Source organism: Aulonocara sp. 'chitande type north' Nkhata Bay, linkage group LG20 (assembly GCF_057382095.1).
Source record: "Aulonocara sp. 'chitande type north' Nkhata Bay isolate Kocher_YH1m ecotype deep benthic linkage group LG20, A_spYH_male_GT1.1, whole genome shotgun sequence".
NCBI lineage: Eukaryota > Metazoa > Chordata > Actinopteri > Cichliformes > Cichlidae > Aulonocara > Aulonocara sp. 'chitande type north' Nkhata Bay.
This window is the reverse complement of record NC_141363.1, coordinates 25,884,138-25,911,609: the sequence shown is the minus strand read 5'-3', so window position 1 is coordinate 25,911,609 and position 27,472 is coordinate 25,884,138. Positions and strand designations below refer to the sequence as shown.

Here is a 27,472-nt window from a genome sequence, read left to right as displayed (position 1 = left end):
CGACTGTGATTATTTTAAGGAGCGCTGTTACGGAGAAGCTGGGGAGGGGAGACTGTTTTGGTGTTTTCCTGAAGTTCTCGTTAAGTCCCCAAAGTTTCCAGTATATATGAATGCATGCTGGAAGCGGCCTCCTCCTTTTCCGTGAAAAGTCGTGCAGGTTTCTAAATGAACTTCACTCTCTTTGGCATTTTTTCTTCCACAACACCTCACGGATGTTTGGCTCCTTTCTGAATGTATTTTTATGTCAATATCAAAGCCGCAGTTTAGGTGACGCGAGAGAGGGGGTGGACTGCCCACTGCAAAAAGTGTAAAAATTAGGCGTGTGCTCTGCTTGCTTCAGTCAGCGTGAGACCACTGGACGATTTCCTTATTTTTCAGCACCAAGTCCAAATGATTAAGGGCAAAATGTTTTTAAAGGTTCCCTGTGTTCTAGTCTTCTTCACTTTGTACATGCGAGAGGGATTATCAGAGGATTATGACGCAAAAGTTAGCACGAATATTAATTTACAGGTAAGATTTTGGTTTTTTATTACACAGTTAATGCTGCTTTCTGAAATATCATCCCTATTGCATTAGGACAATATTAATGACGCAGAGCTTTATATTTAATGCATTTTAAACGCACAAACATGCATCTAAATCCAGTAAATCTCAGTCAACCCTTTGCGAAATATTTAAAATTTATTAAAGCTATATTTCCTAAAGTGAAAGTTTGCACAATGGAGAACTATATAATAAGATTACCAAAAAAGATCTTATTATATAGTCCTATTTTTCTGTAACCCGTATAATTAATGTTGCGTAACTTTCTCTTTAGGGGGTTTCCACACTTACTATTTGTTTATGCTAACTTCGCACCAATACACAGGATATTTGGTAATGTATTGACACAGCAATGACTAGTGTATTGAATTAACATTGGACACCGAACAGTGCAACCCTGGCCCGGGCCTGCATACAGTGAAAGCATTTATTTCCAGTTCCACTTCCCCTCCATTCATGAATGACTTTGATTCAAACTGTTATGACACTCAATCTTGACCCAACCCTCACACAGGAAGATTGTACAGATTGATTCAAAAATGGGACATTTTGGACAAGTTATTGAACCAAGAATCTCTTGTTACACTTACAAAATGTGCCATTTCCTAAATGCACTTGAAATACCAGTGTGGTTTGTTTTTTGTTTTTTTATGTGGTGCCTTGTTTCTTTTCCAGAGAGCAAAACGTCAAAGCAAACCAACAAAACCAGTGGTAAGTCTGTGCATTTTTTTGTAATAGTGCTAAGTAATGGCTGTTCTGTGGCTCTAACAGCTGTGCAGATTTCATTCTGTTCTGTTGGTTGCACAACCTGAACTGAACAACAAGCTTCACAGTCAACCACCACTGCCTCTCAGGATATCTTCAGTAACTCCACTGGGGATTTTTCCTTCAGGTTACTTCAGTCTGTAGCAGTTCCCTGGTAACATACAGTAATTCTTGGGCAAACCACAGCTTTCCTAAATACCGCTGAGGTGGAAGCCTGATGTGGCTGTCTCTGCCCCCTGCCTGTCGCCTTGTCCTGCACTAATGTGGCCAGCATTAACCAGATTGGTCTCAGTAGGCGCCAGCAGTCCCTAAGTAAACAACAGGAGGGCACAGACACCCTGCAGGGAACTGCTTTGTGTTGTTTCACTGGCTTGATGCAGGAGAATCAGTAATATATAAAAAAAGAAAAACAAGGATACCACATTGACAGTAAGTTCATATGCATGTGGCAACTGGGAAAGATTCATACAGGTGGCAAATCTACAGTAAACTGTAATTTATTTATTTTTATTTCTATTTTTGCAGTCAGTTGATTTGATTGACGTCTTGTATTTTTACAGTAAAACAGGGCTTTGCTCCTATGTGACGAGAATCTCCTGTAAATCCTTCAGTTTGCTGCTTTCTTCTCCAACCTTTAAGTTATTCACTTATTTTTTATGTCTCCAGCTGAAGGTGACAGACTACCTTGTTAAGTGTTCAGTGGTGTCCCGCTATGCTGTTACTACAGTCCAGAGTTCAGTGTGGAACCAGCTCCCAATAACTAAGGAGGCTGCCTTTGAGGTGGACCTGCCCTCCTCTGCTTTCATCTCTAACTTCACCATGTAAGTCGGCCCAGTATTATCAAGTCTGCTACCTATGGTATCATTTCTTTGTTAGTGTGCCTGTGTTCTTTCTGTTTCCTTTTCTTCTTCTCTACTTGTTTGCTCTTACTTTAAAAGCCTGAAACAGCACCCAATCTGTGTCTCACTCTTTTGAATAACTGTCTTCCAGTAGTGTTCACTGTATATTGATTAAAATATAATAATGCATAGCTACTAAGTCCCACATTATAGAGTGGACAAGAAAAAAAACGCTTTTTGTCTGCTATATAGAGAGAAGACAAGATACAAATAATAGAAAAAAAGCAGTATCAATATAAATATGTAGAGTATCTCACAATTGAGAAATAACGCAAATTGAAATGAACAAAAGTAATCGTTTTCATTGGTGGCCTGAATCATAAAGTAAAACTTGAGACAAATTAGTAGAAATTAGTACGTGTAGATCATTTTTGCTCTAGGAAACTAGAATTCTGGTCTGGAGTAGATGCATAATTTTATGACCGAGAGGTTTCAAAACCGCTCTCCTTTAAAAATGCTAAATATAAACAAGACAAATAAGTCAACACTGCAGGCCAAACAGCAAGCCCGGAGTTGAATTTGGGAGCGGAAGCAGGTCAGGAGGAGAAGGAACCTGAGGGTACATGAATGCCAAGCTTTGTAAACCCAAGTCCAAAAGTTAATAGGAGTTTGCCCAGTTCCCCTTTCTCCCCCATACAGTTTACTAAGGCACCTTGCCAGTTCAGATATGCTGCATAGACACACACTTACATCAGCTGTCCGTGTGTGTGTGTGTGTGTGTGTGTGTGTGTGTGTGTGTGTGTGTGTGTGTACACAGGAGGATTTAGACTTGAATTTTTTAAGTATGTGTGAGTTTGGAGCTCGTACAGCTTCTTGCACCCATAATTCTTGACATTTCTCTCTCACTCCTTGTCACACACAGACTTGCGTACATTCATAAATGTTTTCACACAGACATTCAGAACTCATAAGACTGCCTGTATGTCACTAAATACCCAGAGGAAAAAAGTTGTGGTATATGTATTGCGTTAGTTCTTTGGCATTTCGGCTTCCAACACTAAGAACTCTATGTGTAGATCACTGACGTACAGCCGTTCCTTCACCCTCTCAGCCAGCCACACATATAAATATAAGCACCTTCATTTTCCACTCTGCTCTCTCATGCCATTCTGCTCTGCTTTTCAAACAAGACCCGCTTCAAGGCTGCGGGTTTATTTTAGTTAGCTCTTGATGTTTTTTTCCCTTTGGATATATTTGTTCTGTGGACCTGACCTTAATTTAGCACCTTGTCACGTGCCAGCAGTGGTCACGATGCCTAGAAAGTGCACTGTGTGAATTTAATCTCATTTTTGAGCGCTGGTTTTGGTTGGGATTTAGCTGGGTGTAGCACACAGTGGCACTCCCCTGGAGGATCATCAGCTTGTGAGCTCTCTCGCTCCATTATTGTTATTTTTACACGAAAATTACTCTTTTCCACTCTTCCTGTTTATAACCTTCACCTCCTTTTCATGTTGTATGAACTCGATATGTATACAAGTTTGTGTGGCAGCTTTGTAATTTCTGTGGAAATACGATGTGTAAAGTAAAACAAATCATGTTTAACATCCCCGTGTGTGTCACACAGAGAGGTATTTCTTCTTTCCTTTTCCCATCAGCACTTCCAGCGGCAAGGTGTATGTGGCCCAGGTGAAGGAAAGGGCTGCTGCCAGGAAAATGTACGACACAGCTAAGAAGCAAGGAAAAACAGCAGGACTTGTCGCTACCAAGTCAGTCTTAGGGAAAATTGGAACTTTTTACCACCTTTGATAACTGCAGAATATTATGTTTTGTTTTGGGGGGGTAGTTTTTTCATGTTTGCAGTATCATACTATATTTACAGAAATACAACTTTGCAAATGTTACATTTGTGGTTTTGCAGAGAGAGGGAAATTGAGAAGTTTCGTGTTGCAGTGAGTGTGCCATCAGGGGCTAGGGTGTCCTTCTTCCTGACGTACGAGGAGCTGTTACAGCGTCGGCTCGGCCGCTATGAGCTCACTCTGGGTCTGAGGCCCGGTCAACTTGTCCAGAACCTCACATTAGATGTCTGCATAAGAGAGAGGACAGGCATCAGTTTTCTTAAGGTCCTTCCTCTTAGGACAAGCCAAGCGGTCACCAACACCCCAGCTCAAGGTAAAATCTGAACGGTTAGCCATCAGAATATTTACATGTGCATTATTTGACTTAACATAATGTCTTGTTTTTGCTGGCTGTAATTTCATACCACACAGGGATGGTATATTCTTAAATGGTTGGTGAGAAAAATGCAAATAAGTCTACTTACTTTGATGGAAATTTTGTAAATTCTCTTCTATTGGTTTTGAGTCCAACCTCATGGCATGTTTCCCACAGCTAATGCCGATGCCCCTGCCTCTACTCATGTCGAGCAGAGTCCCGAGTGTGCTCGGGTCCGCTACACTCCGACTCTAAATCAACAGAAGAGCATTTCTTCCAATGGTCTTAATGCTGATTTCATCATCCAGTATGATGTGGATCTAAAAGACCTCATAGGTGATGTTCAGGTCAGCACCTTTCATTCCTGACTTTGTCACACTATAAACATGTAATACCGATAGAAGCAAAGGTTGCTTTTAACAATCTCTTTTCTCACTCACTGTCAGGTGTATGATGGCTACTTTGTGCATTACTTTGCACCTAGGGGACTTCCTGTGGTTCCTAAGGATGTTATATTTGTCATTGATGTCAGTAGCTCAATGATAGGCAATAAGATAAAGCAGGTAAAGTGGACAAAGGCTCATTTGGATAGCTAGACCTGTATTAAGTGTCTTAAGATGAAGAAACTTGCTCACATATGACAGCAACGTCGGTTTTCTGTAAATAATTCCAAGAATTTCTGTCAGTAGACAAAGCAAGCTATGAGCACCATCCTTGGGGACCTTAGAGAGGGAGACCACTTCAACATCATCACCTTCTCGGACAAGGTTCACACTTGGAAAAAAGGCAAAACAGTGCGGGCAACTCGGCAGAATGTATGGGAAGCCAAAGAGTTTGTGAAGAGGATTATAGCAGAAGGATGTGAGTCCAAAACTGATACTGACTGAACTGCTGCACTGTACACAATTTGAATCATTGCATCAGCTGATTGTTAAACTTGTGCCTTCAACTAATTCTCTCCTTTTTCCACTCCTTTGTGTCAGGGACCAATATTAATGCAGCTCTGCTCTCAGCTGCCCAGCTTGTCAATCCTCCATCCTCTGGCTCTTCCAGACGCACCTCATCTCATCGTGTTCCTCTGGTGATTTTCCTCACTGATGGGGAAGCAACCATTGGAGTCACATCCAGTGAGACTATCCTCAGTAATGCCAAGAAGGCTTTGGGCTCGGCCTCTCTGTTTGGCCTTGCCTTTGGAGATGATGCAGACTTCCTGCTTCTCAAACGCCTGGCTCTGGAAAACCGAGGTGTAGCCCGGATGGTGTATGAAGATGCAGATGCAGCCTTGCAGCTTAAGGACTTCTATGATGAAGTAGCTAGCCCTTTGTTATCAGACATACAGCTGTCTTATCTGGATGATCAAGCATTTGATGTCACCCGCTCCCTTTTTCCAAACTACTTCCAAGGATCTGAGTTGGTTGTGACTGGGAGAGTTAAGACCGGGGTCAAAGATTTAAAGGTGCTAGTCTCAGCTATAGATTCAAAGCAGCAAATGAAGCTGGAGAACGACGTGTTTATTTCCCAAGAAAATGGGACAACAGATTCACTTGAGTGTTCGGGAGATTTAGAAGGGATATCCAGCTTTGTTCATCGCCTCTGGGCATATTTCACTATCAAAGAGCTTCTACTGGCTAAACTGAATTCTACTGATCCTGCAACTCAAAAGTTGCTAACAGATAAAGCAACCAACCTCTCCCTTAAATATAACTTTGTTACACCAGTCACTTCTTTAGTTGTAGTTAAGCCAGATGAAGATGAAGCAACTCAAAGTCCAACCACTCCAGAACCCACCACAGCTGCCACTATAACCACAACAGCAACAACTACAGCTACAACCAAAATGTCAGCTGCTGGTGTAGCAAAGAAGTCCGGCTCACCACCTAACCTTAAGCATAAGAAGTTAAATCCAGGCCTGCCTAAGTCACCTCCAAATACCCTAAAACCCCCCAAAACATCAGTGGTTACATCATCCAAAAAAGCAGCTACAACCTCAAGTCCGAGCTCTATGAAAACAGCCCCTGCACCATTCTCTGCTAAAAAGCTCACTCCTTCCCATAATGGCCTGAAAACGTCTCCTCCTCCTCCAGCTGGAAAGATACCCACTTCTCTGCTAAAGATTTTAAAAACAGCACCACCTCCTGCACCTGGAAAGGTCTCCACTCCCCTGCCCAATGCCAAGAAACCAAATACTCCTACAACCACCCCTATGCTGACATTCACCACCAGTCTCTCACCACCACTAAGTTCAGTCAGAACTAACCCTGCCCCCCTACCCAGTACAGCACGGACAGCTCTCCCTCCTGTCAAAGTGACTCTAAGAGCAGAGAACAGCACATCGTCTGCTCCATATGCTCACCTGTCCGAAAGCACTCCTTCCCTCACTCACTTGTCATCTACACTAACCTCTCCCACTCCAGCTCCAGCTCCAGCAGTGGAAAACAGCAACACAAAATCAAATGTTGACACAGACCTGAGGATTGCCACCCTAGTGTCAGCTACCTTTGCTCCCATGCCTGGCGTAACAGATGGGGAACAACTGTGGGAGGCAGCACAGCTTCTGGGTAGGTTACACCTCGTCTCATCTGTTGTGTGCTGAGCTTAATTCACAGTCAAAGCTTTTTTTGCAACCTGGGAGTTATAAGGTGGATGATGAGGAGTAGACTGTTTGTTTATCATTTATTGAACTGTTTATTGTCTCTCCACTAGATGTCTCTTCTTCCATTCAAATTCAAAGACGAGGTAAAACTGGATTTCCTCTCTATAACAAACGCTTTGTTAGTCAAAGCGCTATTTGTATATATTTGTATAGATTTGTACCTGTTTATACTGGAGCTAGTAGTAATAGTTATATCATATACAAGAATAGAATTTACTTAAAGGGGACCTATTGTAGTGCCCTGTACTTTTATTCTTGGATTCTAGAGTAGGTTAACATAAGTCTAAGTTTAGAATAATTCCTGTTCATCTTATACTGGACCTTGACATAGCTCTTTAATTTATCTGCCATCTGAAATCTGTTAATACACGCTTTAATTAAAGGCAAAAAAAAAAAAAAAAAACTTGACTGGCAGCACCTCAAAAACAGAAGGGTTCACTGCAAGTGGGCAGGACTAAAAAGTTAGGACACACTCGAGATTATGGACAAGTTTAATAAAAAAACCAAAATGAAGCTCTTGTACATAGTGAACATACTGTAGTGGTCAGATATGCTAAATGCGGACATCCTGATCACTCTTTGGGTATCTTTATTTCATATCAGGACCAATTTCCTGGTTCAGTATGGCAAAGGAAGCTCAGCTTACTGCAGGTCACTGAAGAACTCAGCTGATGTTGTTGTGTTGTTGTACATTTTTCCTGTATTATCGAAAGCAGGAAATTTTGAAAAATAAGAAAATGCCTCACTTTGACCGAGTTCATCCAAAGACAAAGAAGGAGGGATGGACAAATAGGATGAAAAAAAATAGAAAGTGATAATTGAGCATAATAGTTCCCCTTCATAAAATTGTCTCTGGAAATTAAAGCATCTGACAACATTGGAGGGGAAATTATTCTCTGGTGGAAATGTTCGCTTTAAAGAATTAAAGAAATGTTTTATTTTCAGTGTTGAAGCAAAAACAACATATTTTATAATTGTAAGTAAGTAAGTAAAATTTATTTATATAGCGCTTTTCACAGATAAAAAATCACAAAGTGCTTTACAACACAGGAAATGGAAATATAAACAATATAACAGTAAATAAAATAAAATTAAACTATAAAACTATAAAAACAACATAAGAGGAAATTAATCAAATGCTTTTCAAAATTGTGTTATATATATTTTAAAATGATAAATTTGCATTTTAAAATACTGTACACAGTTCTTAGATTCAGTAACATTATCTAGCTGTTAAAATACACCATGACAACTATATATATCAGAATATAAATCAGTAATAATTTGCACATCTTTTCTATTAAATAGATATTGACCTGGTGAAAGGTAAGCATCATGATTAAATCATTATATTCTGTTATTTCTAAAATCAGCTCCTTTGGTGAGCAGTGCAGTGTGAAGTGAACCTGCTTTTCATACATTGTTTCCATTTCTCAGACTATGATGCAACCTATGAATATGATTACGATGACGATCAAGATAACTGTAAGTTTTCAATGTATATTGGAAGCAATACTCTACTCTCACTTACGACCTGAAATGTTTCTTTACAATACATGTCTGACTTATTTTCAGGGTATATTACTGACACTTTTGGTGAGTATTTGAGAATGCAAAAGCTGCATATAAAGTCATTAACTGTAAAGATGCTGCTTGCAATACAGTCCTGTCATTGGTTTCAGTGCTTGGGAGTGAGGAGGATTGTCCTTTAGCTGAATGTCTTGTGTTTTTAGAGCCTCAACCCAAAATGGGAGCCATCAGGGGATTCTCCTCATCAGGTTGAGTCAACATTTTATTTATTTTCTCTTTAGTAGGCCCTTAAACTAATTTCAGTAGTTAATGTATATACTAAATATTATCTTTTGCAGTTGATGGAGATCCTCATTTTGTGGTCCAGCTAGCAAAGCTTCACCAAAACCTGTGTTTCACAGTAGATGGCAGGGCTAATGATGTCCTCAGACTGCTGGAAGACCCAGAGAGAAGTATGCAGAGCAATAAGATCTATAATCTGACACTGTAATTTTGGTGTTTAAACGTCTACATATGTCTCCTTTCTCTTCAAGATATCATTGTAGATGGCCACCTAATGGGGGCTCCCTCCAAAGATGGTGTTGAAGACCGTTTGCGAAACTACTTTGACCAGCTCACAATCTCCGCGGTCACGGGCAACTCTGGTGACATCATGATCACACTCACGCTGGACGCTGTAGTTTTGGAAGGTGAAGGGCGGGATACGCTTCCCATCAATCAGCAGGGATCAGTGACGAGGCAAGGCGTGACTGTTACTGTGGACAACCACCAGAGCTGCTGGATCGAGCTGGCAGAGGGCGTGCAGTTCCTGGTCCTGTTCCATCATTATAAACATCCAAGCTACCTGCAGTTGGCTCACCTGGGCTTTTACATCATAGATGGGCGAGGGCTTTCTGACTCCACCCAAGGCCTTCTGGGTGCGTACACTGAAGCTTCCACTGAAAATGAATATGTTGTTTTGTTTTGGTACATATGGCATAAAACACTTAAAATACTTAATTGCAGATAAAAAGCTCCCACTTACAAAACCATTTTAAATACTACACTGTTGGCTACTGTGCCCAGTGGTTTAAAAGAAAGCTGGCCACGACATTCAATTTTCATTTCTTTAGATGTGATATCAGTTATAGAAAGAGAGTTGTTGTATTCAGTCTTACTAGCTTAAAAAAAGAAGACAACTGGACTTCTTTAGTTTTCTGGAAGATGTTTCATCTCAGCCAATAGTTCCCTTGAATGTAATAAAAAAATAAATAGCAAATAAACAAAAATATTCAGGATCAATATCTCCTTCCTGATCTGATTACTAGAAAAAAACCTGCAAACCTCACTGTCAACAGTTTAATGTACAACCTTTCTAATTTCTACCATTGCCAACCTAAACATCAGCTAACTAATGCTACAAATGTTTAAATCCCATCGCAACCGTAAGTGTCAGCGTAGGTTCTCAGTCATCCAGGTTAAGGTAGTCTAAGGAGCTAATGGGATTTGGGGTTAGTATGTCTCTTTGCTTAATCATAGACTCTATATAAAAGATTATGTAGCCACTATTACCATTACTTTGAAGCCTGTTGTTGACCATTTTTACTATTTTATTTGACTATTTTACCATTTAAAGCATTTCATCATCATAGTTTTTTGAAGTATGATGCATCATTAATAATGTAGTGGACCTGACAGTGTAAATGGGGGCTGCTGCATATTCATACTGTACTGACTTGTCAGCCAACTCCAGTACTTGATGTGATGATGACTGTTTTGTAATATACCAAACAAGCATTATGTAAACAATCTCTTGTACACATGGATTTTAAAACTTTTAACAAAAGAATGTAGCACACTACAGAAGGCCTTACTTTTTAGACTCGAAGACACTTTCCATCTTTTATGTACAGTCTATGATCTTAGTGTTAAATGTAAATGATAAATAGAGCAATCAAACGTGCTTATTTACTCAATCAAGTGTCAAAAAATAATAATCGGATACCTCAAATTTATAGATGAATACAGGAAGTGAGTTTAAGTTGTTACTTCTCATCATTTCTGTCCTTTATCCATCTGCAGGCCAGTTTCAACGCGCTGACATTAATATAACAGTGGTGAAAGACTACGTGGATGAAGGTCTTCATCGAGTTAAGAAGGAACAAATTCTGGCCAGAGGGATCCTGAGGTGGGGATCAGAGCAAATGCCAGTTACCCTGCAAGACAAGACGCTGAAGGACTCGGTGCAAAAACGCCACCGAAGCAGCTGCTGGGTGGTGCCCAAGACAGAGATAGAGAGACTACTGGGTCATTCGTATGAGAGCTACGTGGTGAATCATGTGTAATTCTAGCCGAGTCATTTCCACCATGTTGTCTGTTTGCTGCACAGCTCAAGTCACAGCAGGTAATGTGGATAGGTTATCACAAAAGGATGAACCAAAGCTGGGATCCAACTGGGTTAGTTGCCTGAATGGCTTTCTGGAAGGGTGGGACAGATTACAGACTGCAAAGAAAAGTTTCCTGTAAAGAAGTAAATACAGCAAAGGATTGAATGGTGCCCTTGTTCCATCTCCACCACTGAATTTGAACCAGATTCAAGCTTCGTATCTATGACAGAGACGCAATGTACTCCTGGTCGCATGGCAACTACAAAATATCCAATGGTTGCTGCAGCAGTTTGCGCATGCTCCAAAATGTCTTGCAAAACAACCCTGTTTACAAGTTGTTTATCAGATTATTCTTATATTTTATGATTGAATTTTTGATAGTCAAAAGCTATCTTTCAGAATTACTTGTACTCATAGTGTAATTCAATAAGTTGTATTTTTAGTACAAGTGTATATAAAACATTAATGTATGTATTTGTGTATAGATAAACTTCCCGTGTCAGCATTGCATCTTTAATAAGCAACACAAATCAGCCTTTTCCAGGTTTGCCATGTGCTTTTTATTTTTCTGTCATTTCATTCATAGTTTAATTCATTTTATTTGTTACACAAGACATTAGGCATTGTTCACATACTAGTGATCAAACAAGGACAGTAAGTTTTCTACTACTCAGTCTATTTCTTTTGTCAATTTCAAGGGATATTTGTCAATAGTGGTTTTCAAAGGCCATACTAAACAGTACAACCACACATGAGGCTTTTGTTTTCAATAAATAAAAAAGAGGATAGTATCTGATGCTGAGGAAGGGTGGGTGGGGGGCTTCAGATATATCTATGTTCAAGAAGTAAACAGTATTCCAGTTATCACCAGATAATGTGTTTCCAGGATGAAGAGCACACACAATGTTAAATGACGCACAGTGCGAACACACAGCTGTATCGATTTTGACTCCAGATCTATGACTGACTGCTGCTGTTGTCCCTCCATCAAAACCTGTTTCTTAGGAATGCTAAAAATCATTAAATCCTGATGCAACACTGGAATGATCACTAAATTAGGTAAACATAACACATGACACAGCAAATAAACAAACAAAAGAAATCGGTGTGCATAACGTTTTAAATCCATTTTATCATCAGAACGTAAACTATTAGCATAGCATATTCAGCATTTGACGTAAACCCTTCCACGATACGTCAGCGAAATTCAAATAAATAGAGCTCAAAGATAAGACACGTCAACACCCCAGACGCGATAACTTTGTTTAGAGTTGTCAAGGGGTTGGTCGCGGTGGATAAAGTGAAATGGAACCGCTTCAGTTTTCAGTAAAGTAAAATGGATCGTAGCATCTCGTGTTTGTTTTGATCCATAACGAGCCAAGCCACAGATCAATCTGACTGCGAGTGTGCACTGTAGAGATATGAGGAACTGTCTCAGGTGTACAATAACACCTCTGCCTCGGTAGGAAACAGCATCCTCTCTATAGTGTTCAGCCAGCTCTGCAGAGCAACATACACCACCAAACTTTTAATGTCAGCGAGCTTTGCCAATAACAGAATCACCAGTTTTGGCACAAGACTGGCCTCCCACTACATGTTAGTAAAAACAAAGCAGTCAATGTTTTGAATGGGTCCAAACATTTGAATTAGACCCAAAATTAAGGCTACAACCAAATAAAAGCATCTTGGTTCACTCTCATGGGGCGGCACTTGGAACTGTGGTTTCATACTTATGCTATGCTACAGTCTTTTGAAAATTTCTTGCTTTTCCCTCTATGTCACACTACAATTTTTTTCTGAGTTTTAATCCCAAGGGTAATGACTTATCTCAATGACAAACACAAGGGTTGAAACAACCAAGACACAATCTGGTGCTTCCACTGAGAGCCGAAATTTCAGTCTTCACTCTCTTCCCCCGCAAGTGAAACTTCGCCAAGACAACAATCTCCTCACATACATTCTTATCCTTCACCATTTCAAAAATCTTCCAGATCTCTTCACAGAAACCCTCACCTAACACAAGACAAATCCTCACCATGCCTTTTTGCCCCAATGTTCCCTTTTTCTTGTAAATGTTCAACTCGAAGACCACGGTTTCATCCTCTGCTCTGTAAACTTCATAACTTCAGCCAGTGAAATGTGCACCAAGCATATAGAAATAAAACTCTTCAATAATTTAAAATGTTAGAAAGTAAACTATTCAAATTCAAAAGTGACATCACACAACAGAGATAAACAAAGAAACTTTTTTTGTGTTTTTCTTTTTCAGGAGGGAAGGGTTGACAGTTAGTAGCCACTGATTAGCTTGCCTGCTAGCACAGGAAACACAACAGCATTGCAAAGTGAGCACTATCAGCTGACAGAACAGCCCATTTATATGTAACTTTTCATCACATTTTTTTTGTTTTGTTTTTTTTCTGTTTTTGCCCGACCAACAGATTTTGCCAAAATGAGCGGCATCTATTGAAGAAACACAGGTAAAAGACCAAGTAAGAGAAAAGTGAAAGCAGGGTTGACAGGAGTGATGCGTGGAATGGTCCAGCCTTCATACCGCAGTGTCATTTGAATCTATGTACAATACTACTGTGTGTAAAAGATGCATGCACGTCCACTGGAGGTGACCCTTCCAGAGGATTCTACACTAAGCCGTTACACATCTCTCATGTCAGAGCTATCTGTTGAGACCTCTCGGTGCCATCAACCTTCCATCGACCCAACCTCTGATATGAGGAGAACGATGTTACAGGAGGAATGAAATGCTTTGGAAATTGCCAACAACAAGTAATAAATTCACCTCTAATGATAATAGTTAAGACATGATTATACTGTAAATTCTACAATGGAATGAAAAACCATATCAACCCTGCTTTTCAGTGACAGAGAAAGGGAATGTGAGCATTTGAAAAGCGTGTATGTGTGTGTCTGTGAGCATTTATGTGTCTGAATGCGTGCCAAGAGAGGGCGAGAGAGAGCGACGCGAGGAGGTGGAGGCAAACGGCTGAAGACGGGCTCAGAGGCTCAGACGCACACCCTCTCCACCACTCTCACATTTTACCCATTTTGCTTTTAAAGCACTGTTTAGGCAGCCCCGGCCCTCTACTGAAAGCCCCGTTGCCTCCAGTTTTGCATCCACCTCCTTTCCCAGCCTTGCCCTCTCTCAGAAGCCCCCCTCTCTAGCTCACTGCTCATCCTCCCCAAACACATCGTTCTGTTTGCGTTTCATGTTTTCAAAGTCAAAGTCGCTCCCGGTTGTACGTTTGTAGATGTCCTTGATGTCATTGCAAGTGGTCTCGAAGTGAGTGGTGGCATCGTAGGACCTTGATGCGAAGATCTGAGGAAAGAGTTCAATAACAAGAGTTAGATTTTACAGCATTGCTAGCAGGTCTGTGAGGCTGCAGTGCTCATTTCCAGCTTCACATTTTTATTCAAAAATATACAAAAGTAGCTTTGCATGATCCTTATTTATTGTCATACCAGGCCTCTGTGCACCTGCACAGTTTATCTGTTTGAAACAAGCAGATCTATCTCCCATCTCCTAACAAAGCTTTGTAAATGACTGAAAACAGAGGGTTTAAACACAACACAGCTCTGTGTCTAATATGAACATATTAGGGATATCCACTCATAGTAACATTATACAGAGGCAAGAGGGGAAAAAAACTCTGAATCTGATTGTTTAGAGCAGTCTGATGCTTGCAGCTAAAATTTCAAGCTGGCACCTAAACGCCTCACATGCACATACAAGCTGGCTTCAAAAGTGAGTCAATCCCCACAGCCTCCTATTCTAACATTTTAGAGCAGAAACAAATCTGGGCTTTATTTAAGGTCTTTTGGGCTATTTTAAAAACAATTAACTGTCAAATATCTTGCATTTAACTGTATTAAAAGCGCTATGCATTTGGTGAGTGAATTCTATCATTCTGTATGGAACTTAGCACTAATTAGCAGGTGTCTGCATCTATTTTATGTACTCATAGTTTATGGGTGCCTCTTGCTAACCAAACTTGTTAACCCAAGTTTGGTTAGCAACCCATTTATGGGTCCAAAATAACCAAGCGGGCCAGCTGTTGCCCATAAAATTGAAGCTTCCAAAAAGGAGATCACGATACAAGTGACATCACTAGATCATCACTACAGCCATCTTCTATGGACAGTCTATGATAGAATGATAATTACCTATCTAGTACAACATTTCTTTGCAACAAACTGGTCAACTGACCCTTCAACTCAGCCGTATTAGTTGTGCCAGCATATTAATTTGTTATATTGTAAAATACAATATTTTTTCTGGATGTTACCCTTGGAAAAAATGTCTCACCTGGCTCTCAGTACCATCATCTGTGGGCTCATAAAGGTCGCTAATAGCCACAAACCTGTGGGGAAAAAAATGTGATTTATCCCAGTTATATATGCACCCCCCCCCCCCCCCCCCCAATGTAACTAAAAACATACATGAATTTGAATAAGCAAGAAGTAAAATGTGGGACTCACTTTTGGTCGATGGGCTCCAGCAGCTCCAGAGCTGGCTCAATTTCATTCTCAGGTTCACTGGTTTCCACTGTGGTGCTGACAATAGCGATGTACTTCCCCTGGGCCGCCACGTTGTGAGCATAGGAGATCATGCACACATAGATGTCTAAAGAACAGACAAAGGAGTTAACAGGAAGAGATGGTTAAATCAAGAGTTAACTTCAAGCTGGATTAATTGACGTTTTTGTCCACTTGGAGGCAGCAGGAACGAGCTGTATACACACTGACACGTTATCGTCCCAGTTGAGTAAACAGTTGCCTGTTTATATAAGCATTCATCTGGAGTCATGTTTCTAGCCACCTGCTGTGTGTCTCATATCTCATTTCCTTTAGCTTTGCTTTTGTTTCCATAACTTTTTAACAAAAAAAAAATCTCAGGGTTGCTCCAGTATATGCACAAGTTACTTTTTTAAATTGTCTTTCTTCTTCTTGTTGTCAAGCAAGTTGTCTATAGTGCTTATTTTCCTTCCTTCTTTTATTTTTTCCAACTTTACTGTTTAAATCAGGTGAGTAACAGTGATAGTAAATCAAAACAGTACAACTGAAACTATTAGCAGAAAGGTGCTAAAAGGCACCATGGAGCTAAGGGCAACTGCAGAGCTCATCACTTCTAGTTTGTCACATTTAACATGGAGTCTGATGTTTATTGATTAGGGATGTTAAAAAATAATCTAAATTTAATCTGTAGGGGACTAAATCTGCACCATTTCTTTGAAGAATAAAAAGCAGAAATATTGAATATAGAAAATATTGCTCACCTGAGTTGCGATTAACCTGATTCTGAGGAATGATGATCTGACAGGAGTTGGCATCATTAGTGTTTTTGATGGGATGGCTGAGGATGCAGATCACACGGATCACCTGACCCGCTTTACGGACACGGTCTGGGATGTAACTAGGGTCGCAAATGAGCTGCTTACAACGAGCCACCTGCAGTGGGAACGAGACAGTAATGATGTGAGTCTGCTTGCTAAGTGTATTTGGCTGAATAAACCTTAGGCGTAACCACTTTAAAATTTGTAATGATACTGTTAAACTTGTGTAGCTGTGGACAATAAGGCAGAATCTGCTTTACCTCGCCCTCAGACTTTACTCCAATCACTTTACCACCTTCCATCACGATCTCATCCACAGGTTTGTTCAGCATGTAGGTTCCTCCATAGATTGCACTCAACCTAAGATTACAAACGAGTATGATCCGTTAACTCGAGGAGTGGTTTTGATAGTTATGACAGACTCCATCATAAATATCAGAAGTTTAATTTAAGTTAAAATACCTGGCAAAGCCCTGTGGCAGTTCTCCCAGACCATAGAGGGGGTAGAGATAAGGGCTCTTGCCATACCGTGCCAGTGATTCACTGTAGAGTTTGATACGGTTGATCGTCTCCAAACAAGGAACATCAAGATAGCTGAAGTGGAGCAAAAGCAATGTGAGAACCCCATTGGTATCTGTTTAAGCACATAATAACAATAAACCCTTGGTATTCCCTGATAAGAACATCTGTGACTCATATTTGAAAGCATGCAACTGTGACATTAAGCAGAAATAAACAATTAAACGGTTGATGATGGGTGATGTTGTTCTTACTCATCTGTCCTGTAGAGGGCCAGGGCGTGGCCAGTGAAGTCAATGACATCCTGACCGAGGTCAAACTTCTTGTAAACGTCCCTCATCGTTGTGGTTTTAGGGTCCACGCCCTCAAAGGTCTTGGGGTCATTCTCATCAAAATTGGCCACAAAGACTAAAAACTTTCGAAACCTCCTCTTTTCAAACATTCCCATCAGATCTGTGAATTCAAACCGAGGTTTCAGCACTCTACTGTCGACGTCATCGCGTGCAAAACGTAATGAGACAACATTCAGGTGACTTACTTGAAGCTAGTGCCTCAGTCTCAGTTGATGGCACCTTGTAGATCTTTCCTCCTTTGTAGACAAAGCTGCCTTCCACTACTTTAAAGTCCAGATACCGTGTCACTTCTGTGTATAGCAGCATCTTTACAAGCTGACCTGCAATCAGGGAGGCAAACACACGCAACATCTTACAGGCTCTGTGTTAAATCCACACTACATATACAACATAACCACAAATCCCTTGAAAGCCTACAACATAACATGCTGTAACATGACGCGCACCTCACAGGAAATATAACTATATGTCGCGTTAACAAATCCCACAGCTATTGTATTTCGCCTGCTTAGTCTGGTCGATTCCTCCTATGCATTTCCAGCTACTTTTTTACCCTAGTTTTTGAATGGATCACTAAGAGGACAACAGCCACCGTCTTAATGTAAGAACTCAGAAATGTCATCAGATTCCTGGTGGGGGATTTTGAAAATTACTAGAATAAATATGAGGAAATGCACAAAAAAGTGGAAAAACTTCATGGACAAATATGATGGCCTCTGAAAAAATACTGATTGGAACAAAGATTAAAGGCCAGGAGAGAAAAAAAGTCCCAGCATTTTATTTGTTCCTGTCACGAATGGCACTGCTTATAAAACACCAGGACATGGTAAAACACCACCCACAAGCATTAATGCTGGCAAAGGTGTTGGCCACTTAAATAGGTTACATTGCCAGGTCTCCAGAGTCACCTAAACAAGCAGTTAGTGTGTGACCAACCTTGAAGAATTAAAGCATTTTGCAGTCACAGTATTAAGCTCCAGAATTACCCTGTTGAATAGTCTGAAAAGCCCTTTGGCTCTTGTGTACTTATCACGTGCTAACTTTTATGGCATTTCTTTATATAATTAGCAACAGGATTCTAACCGTTGGCCATGAGAAACTTGGGTATGAGGTCAACGTTCCAGTCACGTCCTCTGCCCATTGACTCAGGTGGGGTATCTGGCAGACTGAAGCGCTTGTACAGCTGTGGAAAAGGAAAGGAAAGCCTGTGAGGCCCATCGAATCTGAGGCTTTACAGATAATAAAGCAGTTAGCAAATGAAGACAGTAAAAGGGTGACAGATGGGACTTGAAGTAAAATGAGATATACTGAGAAACATTAAAAGTTTATTGATTGGTTTTATAGATCCCAGAAGTCCTTACCTCCTCCAGGGGGGTAATGGAAGAGCTCTCCCCACCGTAGTAGGGGTTTCGGTCCATGTGCAGAACCTTCTTGCCATTCACGGACATGATCCCAGACAGAATGCATTCCTGCACGAAAACGGATTTATTTATCCAACACATCAATCACATCAATAACTCTTAGGTATAAAACAGCCCTATAATAAATCCTTCTCCTGTCAAGGCTCCAGTGTTTTAGAGATGTGTTGAATCATTCATTGAGGGGTGTAGTTTAAGTTGTCAAGATGAGAAATGTTTCTAGTATTTTGGTCTAGACCTTAGCATATGATTAGAGATAGGCACGCTGCTTAGTTTAGACACTGAAGTAAGGAGGTTCTGACAGAAGGATGCGGGGGACAGTGGAAAAGATGTACGCATGCGTGATTGCATCGTCTTAACAACGTAGCTACGATAATAATAATACTAATACTAATAATAATAATAACAATAATGTAATTAAAAATGTATTACATAAAAAAGAAAAATTGTGTGGATATGCATCGTTGTATTTGATTCCATTTATAAAACTACCAGAATATCCGCTTCCGTGTCTGCAAAGAGCTGGGAGAATAGCACAGAAAGCGCACTTCTGCCGCAGAGGGTGTGATGAGTGAAAGGAAAGTGCGGCGATAGTGGCAGCAGTGAAAAGCTCTGTCATTTAATAAACCGGAGCTCAGGCCTGCGCCAACCTCAGGATGGAGGCCTGCCTATGCAAAGAGGACCATGACACACTGTAGGGTTACGCCTAAAAGATGCTGCTGGGTGTAACACAACACTGAGCCGGCTGTGACTCTGGAAAGCAAACAACTCCCGGTCGAGGAACTATTTTCTTCTCGTCGTGTACAAGCAGATCAGCTGGTGCGGTTTATTTCCAAAGCGCATCTCTTGTGATAAATTTCTAATGTGACACGCACGCCGGGAAGCAAGGGGCTTCCACTCTTTGGCTAGGATAGAGGATATCGGGCCACTGATCTGGCTAAAACCATCCTTTGGGAAGCTGACAGAATCAATTCGGTGTGTTTCTGTGCAGACAAAACGAAGCTTGACTACTCACTGTGAGTCCGGTGCCCAAAACGATCACATCATATTCCTCATCCATGTTGTCTCACCGCCTCTCCCGTCTCGCCCTCTTTTTGCCTTGAGAAATGAAGGGTATTGAAAGCAAATAAAATTGGTTAGTCCACAAACCGGGTAACTGTCTCTCACTGTCTCTGCACAGGTCCTTTAAATTGCTCTTCAAAGTAAAATATTATTTATTAATCATTGGGTATAAATGGCCAATGGAATACACAGTCCACACTGTCACCGGCGAGGACGACCAAAGATGGCCCTGATCGTGGAGCAGTCTAGAACAATGTCACTGCGCGTCGGCAAATAGTGCGCATCCTCCTTCCCTATTTCCCATCCTGCCACACAATGGACTCAAGCTGCAAAGCGAGAGACGCCGCTTTGAGCCGGCTTTGGCGATTGTTTATTTTGCACACGGGCTGTGCTGTTGTGGAGTTTGGCTTTTGTTTTTGGCCATTTTGAAACCACAATGTTTGTGTTCTCTAATTTCTTATTCTATCTTTCCTTCCCAGTTGTAGGCGCAGCGTTGCGTGGATGAAGGCAGCGATATCCTTCCGCTGCTACAGCTGTGTGGATGGGAGTTGCTTTCACTGACTGAGCGCACGCACTAGGCCTTTACAGCAGGGGTGTTTCCAAGCTTTTCTTCTTTCTTTCTTTTTAACGGGGTGGTACAGGGGTGTGGGGTGGGGGACCAGGAGTATGGCAGGGGGTCGTAATGTTTGATCGGATTTAAATATTATTAAAGAAAAGTGTCTTTTCTGCAGCCCTGTCTCCCAATAAAGACGGTGTTACAAGAAAAGCAGTGCTGCAAAAGATTTGGATAACCTTTCTGCAAAGTGGCTAAACAAGCATTTAGGCCTCTTTTTTAAGTAAATGTCACATTCCTATTTAAGTAGTCTGTTTTGGCTGTGAAACGCTACCTACAGTCCCAAGTAGCTAAAGTAAAAGTATTTGTTATACAGAGTTAATTATGCAGTCATGATCACTGAATGATTAATATATTGTCCTTTTTATGTTACCGTGATGCTGAGGTTTATATATGCCTTACATTTGATAATATCACATAGGAGTTCAGCAGTAAGATGTTAGCATAATTATGCTTTTTGGGACAGGTAAAATGATAAGTAACTACAGCATTAACATAACTGTTATTAGGCTACTGTTTATTTAATTATTAGTAATTATTCATCTCAGGCTCACTTCCACAATGAATCTTTTGTCCTGGCTTTCTCCCATCACCCCAACCCATTGCAGCACACAGCTGCCCCTCTCTGAGCCTGGTTCTCTTGGAGATTTCTTCCTGTTTAAAGGGAGTTTTTCCTTCCCATTGACATCAAGTGTTTGCTCATAGAGGGTTGTTGGATTGTTGTTGTTTTTTTATTTTTTTTGAGGAGTGGCTTTTCAATTAAATAAATGTTTAGACTGATTTATTTATCTATTTATTATTTACTTAATTACTTATATGTAATTGTTAGGACATGAAACAAAGAGGGAATTTAACACTTTAACTCTTAAACGCTTAAGAGTATCTTGGATAATTAGTCTACGCCCTAAATGAAAGTGTGAAAAAAAAGAAAATATGAATATAAATGAAGTAATAATGGAAGACTGCCGTATTTGTTTAAACGCACACACATGCACACACAAACACACGCACACCATACTTTAAAGAATCAGTTGTTCTGCTAAGCAATGTGGTCAGCTGGTGGTACTGTAGCGGTTTCTCTCCTGGAAATGCTCAACTGAGAGCAAAGCTGTAGTGTGTCATTGGTGTCAGCAGCTGCTGCGGGCTGTTCGGGCTGAATGAAACAAGCAGGAAGTCATCTCTTCAGCACATGACTGTCAGGTGGTGGGGGTCACGTGAGCATAGAGTTACGGAAAAGTCTAAACGAAAATGGCAGGTTCGAGGAGCTCCACTCGGTTAATGGGTCTTTATATTCTACTTTTCGCCCCTTTTTTCGCCTTGGGGAGCGCCACGTCTCAAGTGCCTTTTCTTATGTGGTCCAGTGAACGGTAATATTTAGTTTTTCTTACTTATTCATTCAGCAAAACTCACTTTAACTACCGGCAAAGTTATCTTGTATGCTAACTCGAATGCTAACTCTTCTAGCTACTTTGCTGCCCAACCTATTCAAATTCAAATTCAAATTTTATTTGTCACACACACACACACACAACCATACACAGTATGACATGGGGGTGAAATGCTTGTAGCTGTGCAATTCCCGACCATTAAATGACAGAAAAAGATTTATAGCATTTACAATTTACAGGTTACTACACAAATTTACAAATTAACTTAAATTTACAGCAAACCTAGCAAACACCAATCGTTTAAAGTCTAGATGCTAAATATATAGAGGAGTATTTACACATAAATTGTAGAGATTTGCTTGTGCGTTTTGTTACAATTTGTTCATAATGGCCATCCTTTTATTTCTTAATTTTGAAATAACCCATAGAAGTAACGAGTCTCCCTGATTTAACCCCTAACCTGACGCTCTTTAGCACTAGTAGATATGTTTATTCTGTTGTTGTTGATCTTCATCTGCAAAAAGCAAAGTAAGCTGTAACATCAAACACATTTACACTACAGACAGTGACTTTTGCTAGGGTACTGCACTTCCTTATGATGATGCACACAGGAGTTTAAAATGTGGAAGTATACTACTGTATGAGGTGGTGTGGAGGACAAAGCAAGGTTGATATACCAAAATAGTTTTCTTTGATGATAGGATGAATATCCGATTCGTTATTTTTATTTTTGTTGTTGTTATTTAGACATTTCTTATATATGTGCCAGCTTTACAGGAAACACAGGTTTGTTTGGGCCTACTCAAAGGATTCATTTGATTGACTAATGGGTCTCTTTTAAAAATGAATGACACACTACAGCTTTGCTCTCAGTTGAGCATTTACTTTTAAATGCTATTACTATTACTTTTAAAAATGAAGTACATAAAGCCATAATAAAAGCCGCTGGGATTTTCAGCATTTTCAAAAAATGTGTCAGTGCAACTGAACCACTTAATATCACAATTCATCTTTTTTTTTTTTTTCTTTATGTTTAGCTTGCCACCACTGGCCTCACCTACAGCTGGTCATATAGCATCTTATGAGCAGCTGAGTGCCTACCTCACCTCTGCCTTCAGCTCTGGCTCCCACACTGTGCTGCTGTTCTTGCAGGACAAGGTCAGTACCTGACACATAAACTAGATTCTGGCCCTGTAATGAATATGTTTATGTCACTAAATTGTTCACCATTTGTTGATTTGAAAGCTAGTCATTTTATATGCAAGTTGTGCAAAATGGGGTAGTTGTACTGCATTCCCATGTGACACTGCAACAGTGTGGTGTGACAGTGAGTTTTGGCATCACTTCCCATTTCTCTGTTCCTCTGTGATACATTGGGTCTTTTTTGTGGTGGTGGTGAACACTCAGTGTTGTGACTGAGCCATATATTTATATTTTCCCATGTGATATTTTTAATCGTGACTGTAATCGTCATGAAATTGTCATTGTAAATCCTCTATGACTTTTAATCAACTACACAAGCACAAACAAGATATTCCTTTAGATGTAGCTTGCGTGAAAAGTATGAACGTGACAATGATTTCATTCCAGTTTGTTGTCAATTGAGGTATCGTGGAGCCGCCAGTTCACTCATATTTTGGCACACTAGCATACTGTCATGCATACACACAACAAGTCACTCAAACAGACATTAAGATTTGAAATGTAGTTTTTCCTAGTATTACTGAAACAAAGAAAATGAAAGAAGTAGCAGATAATAATTGTCCAAATTAATGTAATTTGTACAGGCTGTATTTTTTTTTAAGAATGATAAATACAAACTGAGCCATTAAAAAAGAATTCCGTTAAAATAATGTCTGATTATGAATGGCATTCAGTCAATTTAGCTGCTAAATTAATTGCTCGTGAGTTAATGGGACTGGTAAATGTTTTAGTTATTAAAGTCTTCCTGAATTCAAGAATTATTTCCTTTTTTGTATTTAGTTAAGCAAAGATGACTTCACAGTCTTTGGTGGCGTATTTGGGAATAAGGAGGATAGTGCCTTTAAAAACATTGAGGTATGTTTTTATAAACTATATGTTAGTCCAAAATTAATATAGTTTTTTCCTAGACAAACAGACTGATAATTGTGCCCACTTGATCCTTTTCAGGATGCAATGCAGTCTTCTACCTCAAAAGTGACACTGCCTGCCTTGGAGTGGTCTGGTTCCTTTAACATGGCAGCTCTGCTGCAGGAGAAGCTCGGTGTTTCGCCTGTGCTCGTCGATGCAGACACTCTCTCACATCTGACTATCAAAACGTCTGTCAGCAACCTCCTGCTCATCAATCTTCCTTATTGTAGCAGGTGAGATTTTGTTTTGTTCAAAGTTATATTGAATAATCAGTTATCTGTTTTTAATTAATACTTAAAGTCTATTATTTTTAAATTGTTTTGTAGCTTACAGAAGTCATGCAAGGAAGTCCTACATGAGAATGGTATGTTTTTAAGTGCTGAGGATTAAAAACATTTATAACTGTATATGACATTTACAATTACAAACATGTATAATTGTAGTCAGCATTATATGTTATATTTTGATTTGTGTATAATTTGAATGCATTTTGCTGTCAACAGATGAAATTATTGGAAAAGTTCTGAGTTCAATGAAAGCAAAAAACATCCCATACACTGCAATATACACAGGATTCCAGCCATCACGAGTATGTTTTTAAAATTAGTCAAAACGTGCCACATTATAACACATTCTCAATGTTTGGGTATTTTTTGAGAATGAACAACATTTTGATAACTTTGCAGGTGATTTCAGAAACCCCGATTTCTGATCAGCCAGTGGGTCGGTCCTTGCTACAAGCAGATGGACCTGAAGTTAAGCCTCCCATCATGTTTAATGTATCTGGTGGTCCCTGCATAATGCTGTGGGCTCAAAATCTCACTGTCAGACTGAGTCCGAGCTCACCATGGATCGACCTTGCTCAGGATGTACCTTCCTTTGTTGGATCACTGTGTAATGGCAGTACCTCACGGTAAAGTGGCCTTTCATTATTTCCCAAAGCAATATCCAGCCTGTGATGAGTTTAGGTTTTTTTTTTTTTTGTTATTTAAAGAGAAATAATCAGTTGCATGTTTTATTTTTTTCTCATTTCAGGCTTGTGCTTAGTTACCAATCAGGCTTTAGATTAAGGTAAGGCAAAAAGTTGCTTATTAAAGATTCAATATTGTACCTTTTCAATTAGTTAATAACTCTAACATGTCCCCAGGATGTGCTTTTCAATTTTGTGCTCAATGTACCACAGCAATAGTATTTCTATGTATTTGTATTTACTGTTTAGATATCATGCTCTACACACCTGCTTTTCCAAACCGGTTCTTTCAGTGTGTGTGGCTTTAAATCTAGCTGAGCCGCTGCTGCTTCTGCCCACACCCTGTTTAAAAAGAAGTTTGTGAGTGACAGTGTGTACTAATGGGTGCAGCACAGTGCTGGCATGAATGAGGCGTTCTGTTGCTTTGCTTTCTCTAAGAGATCACTTTGTTCTACAATTGAAACACAAAATGACATTTACCTGACATTTAAAATCTTGGAGTCAACAGCTGGTCATTTGGTTCACTTTGTTTGTAGCTGATGCATTTTAGTTATTTTTATTTTGCACACATCTTGGAAGCAGTGAGCAGTGGGGGTTGTCACTATGGACATTTTAGCTCAAGGACTATTTTCTGTCTAGTTTCAACATAGAAACTTACACAACTAGGAGGACAAGCCTTTGTGCAAGTATTAAGCAATTTACTGTTTTTACAGCTTTCTTATCACACAACAGAGTTCATGAAATGATCATCTTGAGGCATTTTTATAAATAGGGTTGCTAAATTAATGTGGATTTATGTTTAAGTGATAAATGGGATCTTCCTGTTTAATTCTTAGTAAGAACGCATTTCAAAAAATGAAGTATTTTGTTGAAATTCCTGAAATCACGGCTTCCATTTGAAGACAGTTCTCTTTTTCAAAAACAAAGTTTTCTTGTTTTCTAAAAAGGCAAAAATAACTTTCTCAATCTCTGCAGTAGAGATATTATTTCCATGTAATGTAATATACTATATTTTTAATATCACTGCTAGCATCAGTTTATTTTAAAATCCTTCACGGATATGTAAGAGTTTAGAACAACTATTTTGGAAAGAATAGTTAAACAGTGATTGTGCTTTTTACACTGATACGCTTTCTGACCATCCTTCTCTTGCTGATCTCCAGTTTTTCAATGAGCAAGCGTTTCTATAATGTCTCTGCACGAGAATGGTTCTCCCTGGATGCAGTTGAGCTGCAGTACGCTAACCTCAGTGCATCTTACATCGCGAGCCGTGACATCTATGCTCCCGCAGAGTATTCCTTTCATTGCCAGTCTGTCGCCAACTTCGGAGATATCCTGCTCCACACAAACACAACAGACACAAATTCATCTCAATGGAGGCTAAATTTTATCGACTTCCAGGTACAAATATAGTGCCGCATTTGCTAATTTTAAAGTCAAACACCAATGCATGAAGAGGTGTGTTGATGAAGGGTTTCTTAAATAATTGTTTTCTGTTTTTTATACAGATTCAGGGCTTTGGGTTGGCCAACAGCACAAACTTCTCCTACGCCAGTGACTGTGCAAGCTTCTTCACCCCAGCAATTTGGATGGGACTGGTGACTGTGCTCCTTACGCTGCTAATTTTAGTGTACGGTCTGCACATGATCATGCAGATTAACACCATGGATCGGTTCGATGACCCCAAAGGCCCATCAATTTCAGTGCCTCAGTCAGAGTAAATCACTTTTTTACTTAAAAAAAAAAAAAAAAAAAGTAAGAACATCCACTCCTCAGTTTTTGAGTGCCCCTTTGTTGATCAAAGAAAGTATCCCTTTGCCTTCTAGCTTTTGTGTTTTTGGGTCTTTTTCTTTAATGTATGTTTCTTTTGAGTCCTTCCACAGTTATTTTGGCACATTCCACGTCATATTGCCATATTTTACAGGTTCCAGAGTGTATTTTTAATGACTATTATTTTAGAGCGTGTGCCAGATACAGCTAGTATTTTTACTAAAATAATTTTCACACATATCATGGAATGACTTCCTTGCCAATACGAATGTGATCGCTAAATGCTGTAGGACCGTTTCAGACCTCAGTTCTTAATTTTTTATTTTAATTTCACTGGCCTAACTGTAATTTAAAAACTACTGTTAATGAAAGAAGTGCCTGTGTATATAAATGATCATTTGTGATGTGTTGTGTAGTGCTGCTGTTTTTCCCAATAACATACCTTGGATTCAGTTCTGTGGCCACTTGTCATGGCTTAACATTGGATATCAGTGTTGCCATTTTTCTTGGCAAGTAATTTATTTGTATAAAAGGACTTCATTTGCCTTTAAGGTTTACCCTTTGCTTCTGGGTTATCAGCTATTTTAATAACAGTGCCTTGTTTTCAAAAAAAAATATTGACGTGCATTTGCAATGAAGTACAATATGATTTGTTTAATTGCAAATAAATCTATAAATTCCTAAGTAATTCTGAAGTTGTGGGCCCCTCAGTTGCAGTTGTTTTATTTCATTATTTTGAGGTCATATACAGGCTGAAAGATACTTGCAAACTAAATGCAGGGTAAAGCGGATGTTTCTGTACGACAGGATGGGCATCGCTACTTAAGTGGGGAAGCGTCTTGAAATTTAGATATGCAAATTCATAAAACGAGAGAGGTTCAATGTTTTGCATAAATCGCTGGGATGAAAAAATGATGTGTATTAACTGAGTGCAGTTTTCCCAACTCTTGATCAAGCATAAATACAAGCTATCCGCCACGCATAATGTAAATTTAAGCCTATCGAAATGTGGGAG

At 39.7% G+C, this 27,472-nt stretch overlaps 3 protein-coding genes across 4 annotated transcripts; 2 read left to right on the top strand and 1 right to left on the bottom strand.

The window, feature by feature from the left end:
* The first annotated feature begins 206 nt into the window (after positions 1–206).
* On the top strand, positions 207–13,221 carry itih6 (inter-alpha-trypsin inhibitor heavy chain family member 6). 2 transcript variants are annotated; one of them, XM_086278452.1, is made up of 17 exons: positions 207–510; positions 1,219–1,254; positions 1,975–2,129; positions 3,803–3,913; positions 4,066–4,316; positions 4,536–4,705; positions 4,805–4,921; positions 5,048–5,219; positions 5,342–6,916; positions 7,062–7,094; positions 8,320–8,337; positions 8,449–8,496; positions 8,587–8,607; positions 8,745–8,789; positions 8,880–8,993; positions 9,075–9,458; positions 10,603–13,221. In XM_086278452.1, exons 1-17 carry the CDS (start codon positions 391–393, stop codon positions 10,863–10,865), a joined length of 3,633 nt encoding a protein of 1,210 aa, XP_086134578.1. In that variant the 5' UTR covers positions 207–390; the 3' UTR covers positions 10,866–13,221. The 2 variants fall into 2 exon arrangements, with proteins under 2 accessions (XP_086134578.1, XP_086134576.1); XM_086278450.1 differs by having other exon boundaries at positions 8,694–8,789.
* gdi1 (GDP dissociation inhibitor 1) lies at positions 11,444–19,861 on the bottom strand. The gene is made up of 11 exons (XM_086278454.1): positions 19,558–19,861; positions 18,486–18,593; positions 18,208–18,307; positions 17,310–17,444; positions 17,026–17,224; positions 16,715–16,846; positions 16,513–16,612; positions 16,196–16,367; positions 15,399–15,543; positions 15,226–15,280; positions 11,444–14,238 (listed from the first exon to the last, which is right to left on the bottom strand). Exons 1-11 carry the CDS (start codon positions 19,600–19,602, stop codon positions 14,086–14,088), a joined length of 1,344 nt encoding a protein of 447 aa, XP_086134580.1. The 5' UTR covers positions 19,603–19,861; the 3' UTR covers positions 11,444–14,085.
* Positions 19,862–21,174: 1,313 nt separating this feature from the next.
* Positions 21,175–27,145, top strand: LOC147305725 (V-type proton ATPase subunit S1-like). Its single transcript, XM_086278453.1, has 10 exons — positions 21,175–21,584; positions 22,643–22,763; positions 23,589–23,663; positions 23,757–23,950; positions 24,044–24,081; positions 24,221–24,306; positions 24,404–24,630; positions 24,753–24,788; positions 25,851–26,088; positions 26,196–27,145. Exons 1-10 carry the CDS (start codon positions 21,466–21,468, stop codon positions 26,406–26,408), a joined length of 1,347 nt encoding a protein of 448 aa, XP_086134579.1. The 5' UTR covers positions 21,175–21,465; the 3' UTR covers positions 26,409–27,145.
* Positions 27,146–27,472: the final 327 nt, after the last annotated feature.

Coding starts and splice junctions, on each gene's coding strand:
- itih6 (XM_086278450.1), top strand. CDS start 391: ATGATTAAGGGCAAAATGTTTTTAAAGGTTCCCTGTGTTCTAGTCTTC. Junction 511..1,218: donor GCACGAATATTAATTTACAG/GTAAGATTTTGG, acceptor TTTCTTTTCCAG/AGAGCAAAACGTCAAAGCAA. Junction 4,317..4,535: donor CACCAACACCCCAGCTCAAG/GTAAAATCTGAA, acceptor TGTTTCCCACAG/CTAATGCCGATGCCCCTGCC.
- gdi1 (XM_086278454.1), bottom strand. CDS start 19,602: ATGGATGAGGAATATGATGTGATCGTTTTGGGCACCGGACTCACA. Junction 18,594..19,557: donor TTTTGGGCACCGGACTCACA/GTGAGTAGTCAA, acceptor GTTTTCGTGCAG/GAATGCATTCTGTCTGGGAT. Junction 17,445..18,207: donor CAAGTTTCTCATGGCCAACG/GTTAGAATCCTG, acceptor CCCTGATTGCAG/GTCAGCTTGTAAAGATGCTG.
- LOC147305725 (XM_086278453.1), top strand. CDS start 21,466: ATGGCAGGTTCGAGGAGCTCCACTCGGTTAATGGGTCTTTATATTCTA. Junction 22,764..23,588: donor TGCTGTTCTTGCAGGACAAG/GTCAGTACCTGA, acceptor TTTTGTATTTAG/TTAAGCAAAGATGACTTCAC. Junction 23,951..24,043: donor AATCTTCCTTATTGTAGCAG/GTGAGATTTTGT, acceptor ATTGTTTTGTAG/CTTACAGAAGTCATGCAAGG.